This window comes from Schistocerca americana, chromosome 9 (genome assembly GCF_021461395.2).
Source record: "Schistocerca americana isolate TAMUIC-IGC-003095 chromosome 9, iqSchAmer2.1, whole genome shotgun sequence".
NCBI lineage: Eukaryota > Metazoa > Arthropoda > Insecta > Orthoptera > Acrididae > Schistocerca > Schistocerca americana.
The window spans coordinates 79,498,304-79,518,484 of NC_060127.1; the positions used below are offsets into that span (position 1 = coordinate 79,498,304).

General features: G+C 46.6%; 1 protein-coding gene and 1 pseudogene across 1 annotated transcript in view; both read left to right on the forward strand.

Annotated features, from left to right (window-relative positions):
• Positions 1-20,181, forward strand: part of LOC124550958 (cytochrome P450 4C1-like) — an 87,470-nt gene that overhangs the window by 62,691 nt on the left and 4,598 nt on the right. Inside the window, exon 6 of the mRNA XM_047125773.1 lies at positions 13,058-13,258. Within this exon, the coding sequence (XP_046981729.1) occupies positions 13,058-13,258 (201 nt within the window). The remainder of the gene's footprint in view (positions 1-13,057; positions 13,259-20,181) is intronic.
• Positions 19,998-20,115, forward strand: LOC124551605 (annotated as a pseudogene).

Consider the following 20,181-nt stretch of genomic DNA (forward strand, 5'->3'; position numbering starts at 1 on the left):
AGTGGAAACTATCTAGAGAACCACGTAGAAGATGAAGCTAAATATTGTAAAGAACATATTTTAGTCTTTCATTTTCGTTTCTATTTCACGGCGGATAAGACCTTAAAAATAGCTCTCGTATATACGTGGTGAACTGGAACTCACCCAACCAAATTCCAGAGGTAGTATTATAGACGAAAACAATAAAAAATGAGCAGCAAACAAATAGATCAACAATGCATACCTTCAGAGCTATGAGCACATGTTCATCTTCGCTACTATGAGGCACAGATCTTCTACTCACAGCTCTCTGCTAGCCACTTTTTGAGAGGTGCACTATGGACCAAAACAAGAATGAAATGTCCAGTAAACATGGGCTCCAAAGTGCATTCCTATGAGATATCACCACTAGTTCATCGTCGCTACTGTGAAAGATACACTACTGGCCATTAAAATTGCTACACCAAGAAGATGTGCTACAGAAGCGAAATTTAACCGACAGGAAGAACATGCTGTGATATGCAAATGACTTGCTTTTCAGAACATTCGCACAAGGTTGGCGCCGGTGGCGACACCTACGACGTGCTGACATGAACATATACACAAACAGTAGTTGACCGGCGTTGCCTGGTGAAACGTTGTTGTGATGCCTCGTGTAAGGAGGAGAAATGTGCACCATCACGTGTCCGACTCGGATAAAGGTCGGATTGTAGCCTATCGCGATTGCGGTTTACCGTATCGCTACATTGCTGCTCGCATTGGTCGAGATCCAATGACTGTTAGCAGAATATGCAGTCGGTGGGTTCAGGAGGGTAATACGGAACGCCGTGCTGGATCCCAACGGCCCCGTATCACTTGCAGTCGAGATGACAGGCATCTTATCCGCATGGCTGTAACGGATCGTGCAGCCACGCCTCGATCCCTCAGTCAACTGATGGGGACGTTTGCAAGACAACAACCATCTGCACGAACAGTTCGACGACGTTTGCAGCAGCATGGACTATCAGCTCGGAGACCATGGCTGCGGTTACCCTTGACGCTGCATCACAGAGAGGAGCGCCTGCGATGATGTACTCAACGACGCACCTGGGTGCAAGAATGGCAAAACGTCATTTTTTCGGATGAATCCAGGTTCTGTTTACAGCATCATGATGGTCGCATCCATGTGTGGCGACATCGCAGTGAACGCACATTGGAAGTGTGTGTTCGTCATCGCCATACTGGCGTATCACCCGGCGTGACGGTATGGGGTGCCATTGGTTACACGTCTCGGTCACCTCTTGTTCGCATTGACGGCACTTTCAACAGTGGACGTTAAGTTTCAGATATGTTACGACCCGTGGCAGGATAATGCACGACCGCATGTTGCAGGTCCTGTAGGGCCTTTCTGCATACAGAAAATGTTCGATTGCTGCCCTGGCCAGCACATTCTCCAGATGTCTCACCAATTGAAAACGTCTGGTCAATGATGGTCGAGCAACTGGCTCGTCACAATATGCCAGTCACTACTCTTGATGAACTGTGGTATCGTGTTGAAGCTGCATGGGGAGCTGTACCTGTACACGCCATCCAAGCTCTGTTTGACTCAATGCCCAGGCGTATGAAGGCCGTTATTACGGCCAGAGGTGGTTGTTCTGGGTACTGATTTCTCAGGATCTATGCACCCAAATTGTGTGAAAATGTAATCAGATGTCAGTTCTAGTATATTTGTCCAATGAAAAACCGTTTATCATCTGCATTTCTTCTTGGTGTAGCAATTTTAATGGCCAGTCGTGTATCTTCTATCAAATAAATGGTTCAAATGGCTCTAAGCACTATGTGACTTAACATCTGAGGTCCTCAGTCCCCTAGACTTAGAACTACTTAAACCTAACTAACCTAAGGACATCACACACATCCATGCCCGAGGCAGGATTCGAACCTGCGACTGTAGCAGCATCGCGGTTCCGGACTGAGGCGCCTAGAACCGATCTTCTATTGAACAACTGCTTGTAGCTCTCAAGGTACGCGTTTTAGAGCCCATGTTTACTACACTTTTTTCATGTTTTGGTCAATACTACATCCTCCTAAAATATGAACATCAAGGAGCTCGCAGTAGAATAGATCTCCACAGCATCGATGATGAACAAATGCTCAAAGTTTTTAGGTATGGATTTTAGAGCCCATGCTTACTAGAATTTTCCTTGTTTTGGTCGATACCGCCACCTCTGAATGTTCGTTGATGGATTCCCGGTTTACCCTGTATATAGGATGATTCAGCTGACCTTACCTAAGGGTTTTATGCAACCTGCAACGCCTTCAAAAATCACGCTCGAGGTTTTCGTATTCTCGCGATCGCTACACGCAAACTGTTTGTTCTACAGAAAAAATTGAACAAGATATTTTTGTTAGAATTTTAATGCACTTAAATTTTTACTGGGATACGTTTTCTCTGGGGGTCTTTGTTTTAGAGTTATTCAAGAAAAGGCGGTTTGAAGGTAACTTTTGAACGTTTTTTAATAACTGTAACAAAAACATATCCCAGTACAAAATTTAACTAGATTATATTTGTTACAAACAGGTCCTGTCCATTTTTCTTGTGGGACTAATACGAGGGTATTTCATAAAGTAAAGATACACCGTACGCCAGCGGAACAGAAGAGTTTTGGCGAGCAAGTTGGCAACACCGGTGTAAACCTTGAACCGTTAGCTTTATCCTCGCGGTCGTTCGGCAGTTGAACGTTACTTCTGGTTGGAGTAGGTCGTGTTTAAATTGCTGCGCCGATTCAGAATCCCGTCAAATGCAAAGTGCGCTCTGTCATATGTTTTCTTCATGCAAAAGGTCAGCGACCAGCGGATATTCACAAAGAAATTGTTTCTGTTTATGGGAATATTATGAATCGACAAAATGTAACGAAATGATGTCGTCATTTCTCTGAAGGTAGGACCGATGTTGATGACGAAGAAAGAACAGATCAGCCATCTGTGATCTTTGATGCCCTTCTTCGGAGAACGGAGGAAGCAATTCGTGAGAATAGACGTCTCACATTGAATGAATTGCATCAGATCATACTGGACGTGTCAATGACAACTCTTTACGACGTTGTGACTGTCAAGTTAGGGTACAGGAAATTGTGTGCGCGCTGGGTTCCAAAACTGTTAACGGAAGAACACAAAAAGATAAGGATGAGCTTTGCACTCGACTTCCTCACACGCTATGCTGAAGCAGGTGATGAGTTCCTTGATCACATTGTGACAGGTGACGAGACGTGGGTTTATCACCATACACCTGAATCCAAGCAACAATCAATGCAATGGCGCCATTCCAATTCACCAAAAGCCAAGAAATGCAAAACGTCGATTTCAGCAAAGAAAATCATAGCTTCTGTGTTTTGGGACAGATAAGGCATTCTTCTGTTGGAATTTATGCCTCCTGAAACGACAATTAATGCTGCTGCATATTGCCAGACTTTGAAACGTCTTCGAAGGGAAATTCAAAACAAACGCAGGGGAATGCTGACAAGTGGAGTCCGCTTGCTTCATGACAATGCTCGGCCTCACGCAGTGCTCGCAACCAAAGCACTGTTCAAACAATTCAAATGGGACGTATTGGACCATCCGCCATACAGTCCGGACCTTGCGCCCACCGACTTCCATGTCTTCCGTTGCCTGAAGTCACATCTTGGTGGAAAATCATTCCACGACGATGAAGAGATCAAAGATGAAGTTGAAATGTGGTTCCAACAACAGGCGGCAGCCTTCTACGACTGTGCGATACAAAAGCTTGTGCACCAACTTAACAAATGTTTGGATACCGGGGGTGATTATGTCGAAAAATAACAAATAATCCACTTAATAAGATGTAACTGACGTTTTCTAAATAAATGTTCTATTTAAGGACTGCGAGCCATTGTATCTTTGCTTTTCGGAATGCCCTTGTAGTTTTCACGTAGCGAGTGTGAGAATATGACAGTCCTGCGCGTGATATTTGAAGGCATTGGAGGTTGCATAAAACCAGCAGGCAGCTAAAGCACCCTGTATATTCATGCCTGAAAAGAAAATTTGAGACATTATCGGTTGAACGAACGTTGTACTATACTTATCAGTCAGAATATTATGGCTACCAACCTAATAGCCAGTACGTCCATTTTTGGTGCGGATAAAAGCAGCGACGCGTAGTGTCATGGAAGCAACGAGGCCTTGGTAGGTTGCTGGAGGGAGTTGGCACCACACCTGCACACACACGTCACCTGATTCCCGTAAATTCCGGGGATGGGGGCGATGAGCTCTGACACCCATGTTCAATCACATCCCAGAAGTGTTCGATCGGGTTCAGATCTGGTAAGCTGCGGACCAGCATATCAATTGCAACACGCCGCTGAATTTCTCGGAGCATTCCATCGCATTCCTTGCAACGTGGCGCATTATCCTGTTGAAAAATGCCATTGACATTGGGAAACGTGATCATCATCTACATCTACATGTACATGGTTACTCTGCAATTCACACTTAAGTGCCTGGCAGAGTGTTCATCGAACCATTTTCATACTACTTCTCTACTATTCCATTCTCGAACGGTGCGTGGGAAAAAGGAACACCTAAATCTTTCAGTTCGAGCTCTGATTTCTCTTATTTCATTATGATGATCATTTCTCCCCACGTAGGTGGGTTTCAACAAAGTATTTTCGCATTCGGAAGAGAAAGTTGGTGATTGAAATTTCGTAAATAGATCTAGCAGCAAAGAAAACCGCCTTTGTTTCAGTGACTGCCACCCCAACTAGCGTATCATATCAGTGACACTCTCACCCCTATTGCGCGATAACACGAAACGAGCTGCCCTTATTTGCACTTTTTCGATGTCCTCCGTCAGTCCTACCTGGTAAGGATCCCATACCGCGCAGCAATACCCCAGCAGAGGACGTACAAGTGTAATGTAGAGTGTCTCTTTAGTGGGTTTGTCGCATCTTCTAAGTGTTCTGCCAACAAAGCGCAATTTTTGTTCCACCTTCCCCAGAATGTTATCTATGTGGTCTTTCCAATTTAAGTTGCTCGTAATTGTAATTCCTAGGCATTTAGTCGAATTGACAGCCCATAGATTTGTGCGATTTATCGATTACCCAAAATTTATCGGATTTCTTTTAGTACCCATGTGGATGACCTCGCACTTTTCTTTGTTTAGTGCCAATTGCCACTTTTCGCACCGTACAGAAAAATCGAAGGGGGCTGCTCAGATTATCACCTAGATCATTTACATTAATCGGGAACAGCGGAACGCCAGATATCACTTCTGTTCCACTCGATGATTTACCGTATATCACTACGAACTGCATCCAACTCCAGCATCATCACGCACCTAAATACTTGGGAGTCACTCTCGACAGAACTCTGACATTCAAAACTCACAGCAACAACACCAAAATGAAAATCTCCGCTCGAAACAACCTAATTCGCAAACTAGCGGGGACACAGTGGGGATCACATCCACTGACTATTCGCTGTTCTGCAATGGCACTGTGCTTTTCTACTGCTGAATATGCTTCTCCAGTCTAGTACAGGTTATCTCATGCCAGACAAGTAGACATTGCTCTCAACGAAACCTGCAGGTTGATCACAGGTTGCTTAAGACCTAGCCCAACTGATAAGCTCTACTGCCTGGCTGGAATAGCGCCACCATGGATACGCAGAACAGTGGCTGCCAACAAGGAGAGACTGAAAGTGGAACAGGACAGTGCCCATCCACTGCACGGACATAATCCACCACAGCAACGGCTGAGATCGCGAAAGAGCTTCCTGAGAACATCCGAGAAGCTCACCATTTCACCAGAGAAGGCAAGGCCGGAGTTATCGAAGAAGTCGACGACTCACCTGCAGGCGCCAGAAGCTGAAGAACTACCACGTGGACACAACGAGAGCTGGCTGGTGTGGAAATCTTTAAACAGATTACGATCAGGAGTTGGACGATCCAGAGACAACCTGAAGAGATGAGGCTTCATAACAGAAGATACGTCCTGTGATTGTGGACAAGGACAAACCACAAGCCACATGCTCCAGTGCCTTTTGTGCCCTACGTCCTGCACGAAGATTGATCTCCTGCAAGCCACTCCAAGCGCCTTGGAGGTTGCAAAGTACTGGGCACATGTAATATAAATACAATTCGTGTGTATATATTTATTGATGTGTATGGCAACTGTAAATTTGTATGTTTCTGATTCGAGAATAAATAAACTACGAACTGGGGCTTCTCTGAGAGGAAATCACGAATCCAGTCACACAACTGAGACGATACTCCATATGCACGCAATTTGATTAATAGTCGCTTGTGAGGAACGATATCAAAAGCCTTCTGGAAATCTAGGAATATGGAATCGATCTGAGATCCCTTGTCGACAGCACTCATTACTTCATGGGAATAAAGAGCTAGCTGTGTTGCACAAGAACGATTTTTCTGAATCCGTGTTGGTTATGTATCAATAAGTCATTTTCTTCAAGGTGACTCATAATGTTCGAGAACAGTATATGCTCCAAAATCCCACTGCAAATTGAGGTCAGTGATATGGGTCTGTAATTCAATGGGTTACTCCTATTTCCTTTCTTGAATAATGACCGAGCGAGGTGGCGCAGTGATTAGCACACTGGCCTCGCGTTCGGGAGGACGACGGTTCAATCCCGTCTCCGGCCATCCTGATTTAGGTTTTCCGTGATTTCCCTAAATCGCTTCAGGCAAATGCCGGGATGGTTCCTTTGAAAGGGCACGGCCGATTTCCTTCCCCATCCTTCCCTAACCCGAGCTTGCGCTCCGTCTCTAATGACCTCGTTGTCGACGGAACGTTAAACACTAATCTCCTCCCTCCTCCTCCTCCTTGAATAATGGTGTGACATATGCTACTTTTCAGTCCTTAGGAACAGACCTTTCGTCAAGTGAGCGGTGGTATGGGATTGCTAAGAAGGAGTGTACGTGATGTGCAACTAGAATACGATAATTCTTGGCGGTCATGGTGTTTCCACGAGCTCCACTAGATCCATACCTGCCCACGCGGATGTTCCCCAGACTGTACAGGGTCCTCCGTTAGCTTGCCTCGTCCTGCAGTACAGGTCTCAAGGTGCTGTTTCCCTGGAAGACGACGGATTCTCGTCCTCCTACCAGCAACATGAAAGGCACTGCCTCTTCATCGTCGTCCATTGCCCATTTCAGTCGGAGTTGTCGATGACATGAAGGGTTGTCGAATGTACAAGGCCATAGTTAGACGTTTTCGGTGCACTGTGTATTCAGACACAGTTGCAAACTGCCCATCATTAGCGTCTGATGCCAGATCCGCCACAGTTTGCCGCCTGTCCTCTTTTACCAGTCTGCCCAGCCCACGACGTCCGACATCCGTAATGAGGGTTGCCCGCCCAAACCCACAAAGTCTGGAAGTGGTTCCTTCTTGGTTTCGCCATGTGTTGAAGACACTCACCACAGCATTCCTTGAACACCCCGCAGGTCTAGTTTCGGAAACGCTCGTGCAGAGCCTCTGGGCCATCACAATCTGCTCTCCGTGAAACTCAGGTAGGTCGTGGGCCTTCCCCATTCTTCACACGGACAGCACGCTCACTGATACTACATGCATCATGCGTGTGGCTGAAGAGCAGTCATCACCTGCTAGGCGACGCTGCAATCGCCGGGATGGGTCTATATCGATAGTACACTACTGGCCATTAAAATTGCTACACCAAGAAGAAATGCAGATGATAAACGGGTATTCATTGGACACATATGTTATACTTGAACTGACATGTGATTATATTTTCACGAAATTTGGGTGCAAAGATCCTGCGAAATCAGAACCCAGAATAACCACCTCTGGCCGGAATAACGGCCTTGATGCGCCTGGGTATTGAATCAAACAGAGATCGGATGACGTGTACAGGTACAGCTGCCCATGCACCTTCAACACGATACCACACTTCATCAAGAGTAGTGACTGGCGTATTGTGACGAGCCAGTTGCTCGACCACCATTGACCAGTCGTTTTCAATTGGTGAGAGATCTCGAGAATGTGCCGGCCAGGGCAGCAGTCGAACATTTTCTGTGTCCAGAAAGGACCGTACAGGACCTGCAACATGCGGTCGTGCATTATCCTGCTGAAATGTGGGCTTTCGCAAGGATCGAATGAAGGGCAGAGCCACGGGTCGTAACACATCTGAAATGTAACGTCCACTATTCAAAGTGCCGTCAAGTTCAAAGTGCTCATCGAGCTCGAGGCGCAGGCGTCGGCTCGTAGTGGCGTTGGGGCAACTGTGGTGAGACCTATGCCTACTTCGGTGGCCTTGGAATCGCATGGAACCCCTGATGTCGCTGCGTCTTCCGGCAGTGAGCATCTTACCGGTCAGCCATCACTCCAGGGTGAATGGCGGACAGTGGTGGGCTCGCGCGTGCGTGGCCGAAAGGCGAAGGTGGGATCTGGCCGCGTGGCAGCTGCCTTACCCCTTTCCAACAGGTACGGGGTGCTTCCTAGTGGTGATGACATCGTTTCCGAGCCACCACAGGATGCCTCGCCTGTTGGGCCAGTGGCCGATTCTCCGGCAAGGTCCCGACAGTCACAGAGGGCGGGCCTATTAGTTATAGGGAGCTCCAACGTTAGGCGGGTTATGGAGCCCCTCAGGAAAATAGCGGGTAGGTCGGGGAAGAATGCCAGTGTGCACTCGGTGTGCTTGCCGGGGGGTCTCGTCCGTAATGTGGAGGAGACCCTTCCGGCAGCTATTGAACGCACTGGGTGTGACCGGCTGCAGATAGTAGCACATGTCGGAACGAATGACGCCTGCCGCTTGGGTTCTGAGGCCATCCTTGGTTCCTTCCGGCGGCTGGCTGATTTGGTGAAGACAACCAGCATCGCACGCGGAGTGCAAGCTGAGCTTAATATCTGCAGCATAGTGCCCAGAGTCGATCGCGGTCCTCTGGTTTGGAGCCGTGTGGAGGGTCTAAACCAGAGGCTCAGACGACTCTGCGACTATAATGGTTGCAAATTCATCGACCTCCGTTATTGGGTGGAGAACTGTAGGGCCCCCCTAGACAGGTCAGGCGTGCACTACACACCGGAAGCAGCTACTAGGGTAGCAGAGTACGTGTGGCGTGCACACGGGGGTTTTTTAGGTTAGAGGGACCCCCCCCCTTGGGCGAAACGATAAAATACCTGACGGCTTACCAGAGAGGACATTACCATCGTTGATAAAGAACGTCCGTCCTCAGAGACCAAAAACAGGAAAAGTTAACGTAATATTGGTAAACTGCAGGAGTATCCAGGGCAAGGTTCCTGAATTAGTATCTCTTATTGAAGGAAATAGTGCGCATATAGTATTAGGAACGGAAAGTTGGTTAAAACCGGAAGTGAACAGTAACGAAATCCTAGACACAGAATGGAATATATACCGCAAGGATAGGATAAACGCCAATGGTGGAGGAGTATTTATAGCAGTAAAGAATTCAATAATATCCAGTGAAGTTATTAGCGAATGCGAATGTGAAATAATCTGGGTTAAGTTAAGTACCAAAGGTGGGTCAGATATGATAGTCGGATGCTTCTATAGACCACCTGCATCAGCAACCGTAGTAGTTGAGCGCCTCAGAGAGAACCTGCAGAACGTCGTGAAGAAGTTTCGTGATCATACTATTGTAGTAGGGGGAGACTTCAATCTACCAGGTATAGAATGGGATAGTCACACAATCAGAACTGGAGCCAGGGACAGAGACTCTTGTGACATTATCCTGACTGCCTTGTCCGAGAATTACTTCGAGCAGATAGTTAGAGAACCAACTCGTGAAGCTAACGTTTTAGACCTCATAGCAACAAATAGACCGGAACTTTTCGACTCCGTGAATGTAGAAGAGGGTATCAGTGATCATAAGTCAGTGGTTGCATCAATGACTACAAGTGTAATAAGAAATGCCAAGAAAGGAAGGAAAATATATTTGCTTAACAAGAGTGATAGGGCACAAATCGCAGAATATCTGAGTGACCACCATCAAACGTTCATTTTTGAGGAAGAGGATGTGGAACAAAAATGGAAAAAATTCAGAAACATCGTCCGGTACGCCTTAGATAAGTTCGTACCGACTAAGGTCCAAAGCGAGGGGAAAGATCCACCGTGGTATAACAATCATGTACGAAAGGTACTACGGAAACAAAGAAAGCTTCATCATAGGTTTAAGAGTAGTCGAATCATAGCTGATAAGGAAAAGCTGAACGAAGCGAAAAAGAGCGTAAAGAGAGCAATGAGAGAAGCATTCAACGAATTCGAACATAAAACATTGGCAAACAATCTAAACAAGAACCCTAAAAAGTTTTGGTCATATGTAAAATCGGTAAGCGGATCTAAATCCCCTATTCAGTCATTCGTTGACCACGATGGCACCGAAACAGAGGACGACCGAAGAAAGGCAGAAATACTGAATTCAGTGTTCCGAAACTGTTTCACTGCGGAAAATCGTAACACGGTCCCTGACTTCAGCCGTCGCACGGACGCCAAAATGGAAAATATTGAAATAAACGATATCGGAATTGAAAAACAACTGCTATCACTTAGTAGCGGAAAAGCATCCGGACCAGACGAGATACCCTTAAGATTCTACAGTGATTATGCTAAAGAACTTGCCCCCTTTCTATCAGCAATTTATCGTAGATCGCTGGAAAAACGTAAAGTACCTAGCGACTGGAAGAAAGCGCAGGTCGTTCCCATTTTCAAGAAGGGTCATAAATCAGATGCGAATAATTATAGGCCTATTTCGCTTACGTCAATCTGTTGTAGAATAATGGAACATGTTTTGTGTTCTCGTATTATGACGTTCTTAGATAATACAAATCTCCTTCATCATAACCAACATGGATTCCGCAAACAGAGATCATGTGAAACTCAGCTCGTCCTATTTGCCCAAGAAATTCACAGTGCCGTAGACACTGGCGAGCAGATTGATGCCGTATTCCTGGACTTCAGGAAGGCATTTGATACGGTTCCGCACTTACGTTTAGTGAAAAAAATACGAGCTTACGGAATATCGGACCAGGTTTGTGATTGGATTCAGGATTTCCTAGAAGAAAGAACACAACATGTCATTCTTAACGGTTCAAAATCTGCAGATGTAGAGATAATTTCGGGAGTACCGCAGGGAAGCGTGATAGGACCTTTATTGTTTACAATATACATAAATGACTTAGTTGACAACATCGGTAGCTCCGTGAGGCTATTTGCAGATGACACGGTTGTCTACAAGAAAGTAGCAACATCAGAAGACTCGTACGTACTCCAGGAGGACCTGCAGAGGATTAATGCATGGTGCGACAGCTGGCAGCTTTCCCTAAACGTAGATAAATGTAATATAATGCGCATACATAGGGGCAGAAATCCATTCCAGTACGATTATGCCATAGGTGGTAAATCATTGGAAGCGGTAACGACCGTAAAATACTTAGGAGTTACTATCCGGAGCGATCTGAAGTGGAATGATCACATAAAACAAATAGTGGGAAAAGCAGGCGCCAGGTTGAGATTCATAGGAAGAATTCTAAGAAAATGTGACTCATCGACGAAAGAAGTAGCTTACAAAACGCTTGTTCGTCCGATTCTTGAGTATTGCTCATCAGTATGGGACCCTTACCAGGTTGGATTAATAGAAGAGATAGACATGATCCAGCGAAAAGCAGCGCGATTCGTCATGGGGACATTTAGTTAGCACGAGAGCGTTACGGAGATGCTGAACAAGCTCCAGTGGCGGACACTTCAAGAAAGGCGTTACGCAATACGGAGAGGTTTATTATCGAAATTACGAGAGAGCACATTCCGGGAAGAGATGGGCAACATATTACTACCGCCCACATATATCTCGCGTAATGATCACAACGAAAAGATCCGAGAAATTAGAGCAAATACGGAGACTTACAAGCAGTCGTTCTTCCCACGCACAATTCGTGAATGGAACAGGGAAGGGGGGATCAGATAGTGGTACAATAAGTACCCTCCGCCACACACCGTAAGGTGGCTCGCGGAGTATAGATGTAGATGTAGATGTAGAAGAGGCGACCGAGACGTGTAACCAATGGCACCCCATACCATCACGTCGGGTGATACGCCAGTATGGCGATGACGAATACACGCTTCCAATGTGCGTTCGCCGCGATGTCGCCACACACGGATGCGACCATCATGATGCTGTAAACAGAACCTGGATTCATCCGACAAAATGACGTTTTGCCATTCGTGCACCCAGGTTCGTCGTTGAGTACACCATCGCAGGCGCTCCTCTCTGTAGTGCAGCGACAAGGTTAACGGCAGCCATGGTCTCCGAGCTGATAGTCCATGCTGCTGCAAACGTCGTCGAACTGTTCGTGCAGATGGCTGTTGTCTTGCAATCGTCCCCATCTGTTGAGTCAGGGATCGAGACGTGGCTGCACGATCCGTTACAGCCATGAGGATAAGATGCCTGTCATCTCGACTGCTAGTGATACTAGGCCGTTGGGATCTAGCACGGCGTTCCGTATTACCCTCCTGAAGCCACCGATTCCATATTCTGCTAACAGTCATTGGATCTCGACCATCGCGAGCAGCAATGTCGCGATACGATAAACCGGAATCGCGATAGGCTATAATCCGACCTTTATCAAAGTCGGAAACGTGATGCTACGCATTTCTCCTCCTCACACGAGGCATCACAACAACGTTTCACCTGGCAAAGCCGGTCAACTGCTGTTTGTGTATGAGAAATCGGTTGGAAACTTTCCTCATGTCAGCACGTTGTAGGTGTCGTCACCGGCGCCAGCTTTGTGTGAATGCTCTCAAAAGCTAATCCTTTGCATACCACAGCATCTTCTTCCTGTTGGTTAAATCTCGCGTCTGTAGCACGTCATCTTCGTGGTGTAGCAATACTAATGGCCAGTAGTGTAGTTCGGTGGTTATAATGTTCTGTCTGATCAATGTTCACTCCCATATCGCAAGTAAATCTTGAACAACCGATTTATTTTAGAATAATGATCTTCTTTTCTTGAGCGTGGGCAGCTTTCAGCTGCTTGTATGCGCTTGTATGGGCCTCCAGAAGAAGCAGTGCATGAACGCTCACCTAATTACCTTGCAGATCATGAACGTGATCGTGGCCGGCAGCGAGGCCACGTCCGTGACCGTCAGCTTCGTGCTGGCGGTGCTGTCGCTACAGCCAAAGTGGCAGGATGCGGTCCACCAGGAGCTGAGGGCCGTCTTTGGTGAGGGCGACGACTATCTGCGCCCCGCCAGCCTCGCAGACCTCACCGATCTCAGGGTGCTGGAGAGCGTCATCAAGGTGAGTTGATGTACTCTGCCTGCCGGGTGCAGTCGTAAGGCGTGCTATGAGACTCTCCCCTCTGTGCTCCGTATCTCCACCAACGTAGTAGCACCGTATACAGACTGAAGCCGCTGGTGAAAATTTGTTCCAAGGCCAGGAATTGAACTCAGTTCTCCTACTTGCTGGACAGGTGCGCCAGCCACTAAGCCACCTTGCCGCAGCAGTTCGTACAACTGCAAGGATCGCTTTGGCACGCCTCCTTCCTCGATCCAAATTCTCACTGCCTAGTAAGCAGGAGGACCGGGTTCGATTCCCGGCCTTGGTACAAATTTTCACCTACCACTTCAGTTTATATGCATAATACACAGCCGCGTGGAGTAGCCGCGCTGTCAGGGGCGCTTTGCCACGGTTAGCGCGGCTCCCCCCTTCGGAGGTTCGAGTCCTCCCTCGGGCATGGGTGCGTGTTTGTGTTTTCCTTAGCGTAAGTTACACTACTGGCCTTTAAAATTGCTACACCACGAAGATGACGTGCTACAGACGCGAAATTTAACCGACAGGAAGAACATTCTGTGATATTCAAATGATTAGTTTTTCAGAGCATTCACACGAGATCGGCGCCGGTGGCGACACCTACAACATGCTGACATGACGAAAGTTTCCAACCGATTTCTCATACACAAACAGCAGTTGACCGGCGTTGCCTGGTGAAACGTTGTTGTGATGCCTCGTCTAAGAAGCAGAAATGCGTACCATAACGTTTCCGACTTTGATAAAGATCGAATTGTAGCCTATCGCGATTGCGGTTTATCATATCGCGACATTGCTGCTCGCGTTGGTCGAGATCCAATGACTGTTGGCAGAATATGGAATCAGTGGGTTCAGGAGTGTAATACGGAACGCCGCGCTGCATCCCAACGGCCTCGTATCACTAGCAGTCGAGATGACAGGCATCTTATCCGCATGGCTGTAACGGATCGTGCAGCCACGTCTCCATCCCTGAGTCAACAGATTCGGCCTTTGCAAGACAACAACCATCTGCACGAACAGTTCGACGACGTTTGCAGCAGCATGGACTATCAGCTCGGAGACCATGGCTGCGGTTACCCTTCATGCTGCATCACAGAGAGGAGCGCCTGCGGTGATGTACTCAACGACGCACCTGGGTGCAAGAATGGCAAAACGTCATTGTTTCGGATGAATCCAGGTTCTGTTTACAGCATCATGATGGTCGCATCCGTGTGTGGCGACATCGCGGTGAACGCACATTGGAAGTGTGTATTTGTCATCGCCATACTGGCGTATCACCCGACGTGATGGTATGGGGTGCCATTGGTTACACGAGTCGATCACCTCTTGTTCGCACTGGCGGCACTTTGAACAGTGGACGTTACATTTCAGATGTGTTACGACCCGTGGCAGGATAATGCACGACCGCATGTTGCAGGTCCTGTAGGGCCTTTCTGCATACAGAAAATGTTCGATTGCTGCCCTGGCCAGCACATTCTCCAGATGTCTCACCAATTGAAAACGTCTGGTCAATGGTGGTCGAGCAACTGGCTCGTCACTATACGCCAGTCACTACTCTTGATGAACTGTGGTATCGCGTTGAAGCTGCATGGGGAGCTGTACCTGTACACGCCATCCAAGCTCTGTTTGACTCAATGCCCAGGCGTATCAAGGCAGTTATTACGGCCAGAGGTGGTTGATCTGGGTACTGATTTCTCAGGATCTTTGCACCCAAACTGCGTGAAAATGCAATCACATGTCAGTTCTAGTATAATATATTTGTCCAATGAATACCCGTTTATCATCTGCATTTCTTCTTGGTGTAGCAATTTTAATGGCCAATAGTGTAGTTTAAGTTAGATTAAGCAGTGTAAGCCTAGGGACCGATGACCTCAGCAGTTTGGTGCCTTAGGAACTTACCACAAATTTCGAATTTGCATAATACACAGAAGTATACACTGCACTACTAGCTCCATTGTTATGCTATTGGCGCGAAATTTCAATACACATCATCTTTCAGACGTAGAAACACGCCTAAAGACTGTCATTTACGTCGCACAACTCCTCCTTGCGATTTCTTTTCTGTCGGTGTACACTGTATGCCGAAAGATATGGTCAGCATATGGACCCCAGGGGGCATCCACTTGGTGCTTGGCAGCTACTGGCTGATATTTGACCTTGCTGGTGGTAGTGTAGTATAGACGTCGCTCCCCTTGTAATTTCGGCAAATATGGACACAGTGTGCGTGTATCGGCAAGCCTTAATAAAATCGTAGATAAAGATAAGACTTAAATATTTCGGGGAAAATTTAATTATAAGATCTATACAATCACATGTAGTACAGGACTTCCCCATTACGTATAATACTAAGGTGCTAATCCAGTGCCGGAGAGCCCTGGTAATAGTGACAATGTAGGGGGAAATAAGCTGGAGGTATGAATTGAAGTTTGTGTTAGGGCGGAAGGGGGGGGGGGCATTCGACTCACGTAGTTTGTGCAGTAATGTTGACCATAGTGCTGCGATGGTGTAATGGTCAGCATTTGTGGCTAATAAACAAGCTTCTAACATTATCGTACTCAATAAACGTGTTTGCATATATGAAGATAGTAACTGCTCTCGAAAGAACAGATACCAATAATGACCGTGCATCTTCACTTAAATGATAATTAATTGAAACCCTTAGCTGCTGACAGGTGTAGTTCATATAACTCGATGGGGACAGCTGAAAATGTGCGCCCCGACCGGGACTCGAACCCGGTAATGAGTGGACGGGCAAATATCTATTAGGTACCTTACGTATGTAGATTGTGGACAGTTGGGAATGTGGGTCTCACGGGAAGCGTGCAAGGGATAAGTCCCTGCAGTCGCTCTATTCATCTGTGTCCTCTGTGGCTCAGATGGATAGAGCGTCTGCCATGTAAGCACGAGATTCCGGGTTCGAGTTCCGGTCGGGGCACACACTTTCAGCTACCCCCATCGAGGTATATCAACTACACCTGTCGGCAGCTGAGGGTTTCAATTAATTATCATTTAAAAGTATTTGCGTTTCGATCGAGTACGGTTTACATAAGCTCTGGGAGAATAACTCACGTAAGTCTCTTCAAAAACTTTTCAGTGTCGTCATCATTTGTTAGTCTATGCTAAATAGTAAAATATTTCTAAATGTTTACGTGGTTGTATTAACAGTCACTCCGACTGTGCGTTTATTGATTCTAGCAAAGTCTTTTTAGCTGTCACCATCAAGAACATATAAGGAGCGGCGTCTCTCCCCTACAGATCGGGATACATTCCGCAATAAAATCCTGTACATATGCCACACCACTTTTTCGTTATGGATACTTGCTGCACATATCAAACAACAGTATTAATTTACTCGTGTTGTGCTCGAAGCAGTGATCTGTGTGATTATTTAGGAGAAGAAGAACGTCTTAGCTGAGATCGCTACAAAATACACTCCTGGAAATTGAAATAAGAACACCGTGAATTCATTGTCCCAGGAAGGGGAAACTTTATTGACACATTCCTGGGGTCAGATACATCACATGATCATACTGACAGAACCACAGGCACATAGACACAGGCAACAGACCATGCACAATGTCGGCACTAGTACAGTGTACATCCACCTTTCGCAGCAATGCAGGCTGCTATTCTCCCATGGAGACGATCGTAGAGATGCTGGATGTAGTCCTGTGGAACGGCTTGCCATGCCATTTCCACCTGGCGCCTCAGTTGGACCAGCGTTCGTGCTGGACGTGCAGACCGCGTGAGACGACGCTTCACCCAGTCCCAAACATGCTCAATGGGGGACAGATCCGGAGATCTTGCTGGCCAGGGTAGTTGACTTACACCTTCTAGAGCACGTTGGGTGGCACGGGATACATGCGGACGTGCATTGTCCTGTTGGAACAGCAAGTTCCCTTGCCGGTCTGGGAATGGTAGAACGATGGGTTCGATGACGGTTTGGATGTACCGTGCACTATTCAGTGTCCCCTCGACGATCACCAGTGGTGTACGGCCAGTGTAGGAGATCGCTCCCCACACCATGATGCCGGGTGTTGGCCCTGTGTGCCTCGGTCGTATGCAGTCCTAATTGTGGCGCTCACCTGCACGGCGCCAAACACGCATACGACCATCATTGGCACCAAGGCAGAAGCGACTCTCATCGCTGAAGACGACACGTCTCCATTCGTCCCTCCATTCACGTCTGTCGCGACACCACTGGAGGCGGGCTGCACGATGTTGGGGCGTGAGCGGAAGACGGCCTAACGGTGTGCGGGACCGTAGCCCAGCTTCATGGAGACGGTTGCGAATGGTCCTCGCCGATACCCCAGGAGCAACAGTGTCCCTAATTTGCTGGGACGTGGCGGTGCGGTCCCCTACGACACTGCGTAGGATCCTACGGTCTTGGCGTGCATCCGCGCGTCGCTGCGGTCCGGTCCCAGGTCGACGGGCACGTGCACCTTCCGCCGACCACTGGCGACAACATCGATGTACTGTGGAGACCTCACGCCCCACGTGTTGAGCAATTCGGCGGTACGTCCACCCGGCCTCCCGCGTGCCCACTATACGCCCTCGCTCAAAGTCCGTCAACTGCACATACGGTTCACGTCCACGCTGTCGCGGCATGCTACCAGTGTTAAAGACTGCGATGGAGCTCCGTATGCCACGGCAAACTGGCTGACACTGACGGCGGCGGTGCACAAATGCTGCGTAGCTAGCGCCATTCGACGGCCAACACCGCGGTTCCTGGTGTGTCCGCTGTGCCGTGCGTGTGATCATTGCTTGTACAGCCCTCTCGCAGTGTCCGGAGCAAGTATGGTGGGTCTGACACACCGGTGTCAATGTGTTCTTTTTTCCATTTCCAGGAGTGTCCTTTATTGTATATAACAGGTTTCGGAAAAACTAAGTTACCATCTGTAGACTGTAATAAAATTACAGGAAGTGCTACAAACTATTGTGCAAGTAATGCAACATTAACCCAGAGAAGAACCAAATGACAACATACCTTCACAAAGGTTATTACAAACATCTTGTGCCAGCTATACACGAAACCTTTACACTGAATTTCCAGTACATAAAATATGGTACGAGGGATACGTTGGAGCGTCAAAACTAAAATCACTATGTACATGACATTTCCCCAATATATCGTTCCTGTAACATAACACGTCATGCGTACCAGGGCGCCACAAGAGTAACTGTCAATAGACGAAGCGTGAGGCGAACTGGCCACAAGCACAACAGGTGTCGCTACAGTACCTAGGTTCAATCAGTAGAAGCCAAATACGTAATTTAAAAGCAACACTGATTCTAAACAGACATGTATAAAAAATTCTGAAATGTTCATAAACCATTTTTGATGATTTCTCCATGATAAAATGCTACTAAGAAATCTTATACGCCATATTTACGATACTTGCGTTACATCATCGCAGAACTGCAAGTACCTTTTTGTGTTGTGAGCGACAAACATAGGTACAAAAGAATTTTTTTATTAGACTGTATGCAAAAACATTTTTAGTTAGTTATTAAAATCAAAATACAGCTTAGTTCAGCCCAATATCTGAAGCTAGCGCAACCAGTCTGAAAATTATACCATTGTACTGCAATTCATCATATTTGGGAGTCTATATCAACGCCATGAATACTACGTAGGATACCAACGGAGAACCGTCAAAACCAAATACAGGTCGCGTCTTAGACTGAGTACATGGACATCTGTAGCTAAAGAATACTGAGAATAAGAAACCAAAACGCATTAGATTGCATTATATTAATATAAGCTGCGGACTAATATATAGCTGAATGCCTATGAAGGTAGTAATGAAGCTAACTACCTGTCTTCATACATCAACATACAAAAAAGTTTATCCACTGTGGATGGAAACTTGAATAACCTATAGGATTGCCACGGACCCGGCAAAAGACAAAATGATTAATAAAAGAACTCTTAGAGGTTTCACATAATAAATCGTTTTATTACACCACCATAACTCGAGGTTTACGTGCAGTAGTATACAATTGAAAACACTGAAGAGCTAACCACGCTAGATGCCTAGCACCTGTATTCACAGGATAATTAGTCTGTTATGTAATACAATTTTGTCATATGATGACATGGTTGGAGACCGTGGCTGTTATTTGAAGACAAACGTTGATGGTGTTGGGACACCAACCAGCCACAAATTTATTTTATGTTCCTTTATCCAAAACGTACCGTTTCCGGTTTCGAATCATTACAATTCATCGTCAGAAGGCTTTCATGCTTTCGTTAGAACATGTGGTGCATTTTTTTTACTGATTAGTTGTCTTAAATTATAAATAATACATAATTGTAAGCACGTCATACAGATGGTTCCGTTACAGATTTGCATTGGGATGTGACTCACGTGAAATGCGATTTGGAGTACTTGGTTTCGTAGTTTTCTTCCAGCAGACGGCGTTCGTAGTTTTCGCCACATTCTCATCAGTGTACACATAAACTTGTATAATTGAGCGCTTCAGATTTGTTGCTAAATACATTTCCACCGCATTGCTACCGCCGCATTCCTACCGTTTCACACGTAAATTTGTACCACTGATCACTTCATATTAGTCACAGAACAGACTTCTAACATATACCGCATGTTTTGATGGATACAAAGTGTTTACAAACGTATGAGTGTCAAATATACTATGATATATCGCAACATTATATAGATGCTCCATATTTGGAAATAGATTATATATTGACTTGTGTAACTGAAATGGCAACGGCCTTGCCGCAGTGGCTACACCGGTTCCCGTGAGATCACCGAAGTTAAGCGCTGTCGGGCGAGGTCGGCACTTGGATGGGTGACCATCCAGGCCGCTATGCACTGTTGCCATTTTTCGGGGCGCACTCAGCCTCGTGATGCCAATTGAGGAGCTACTCGACCGAATAGTAGCAGCTC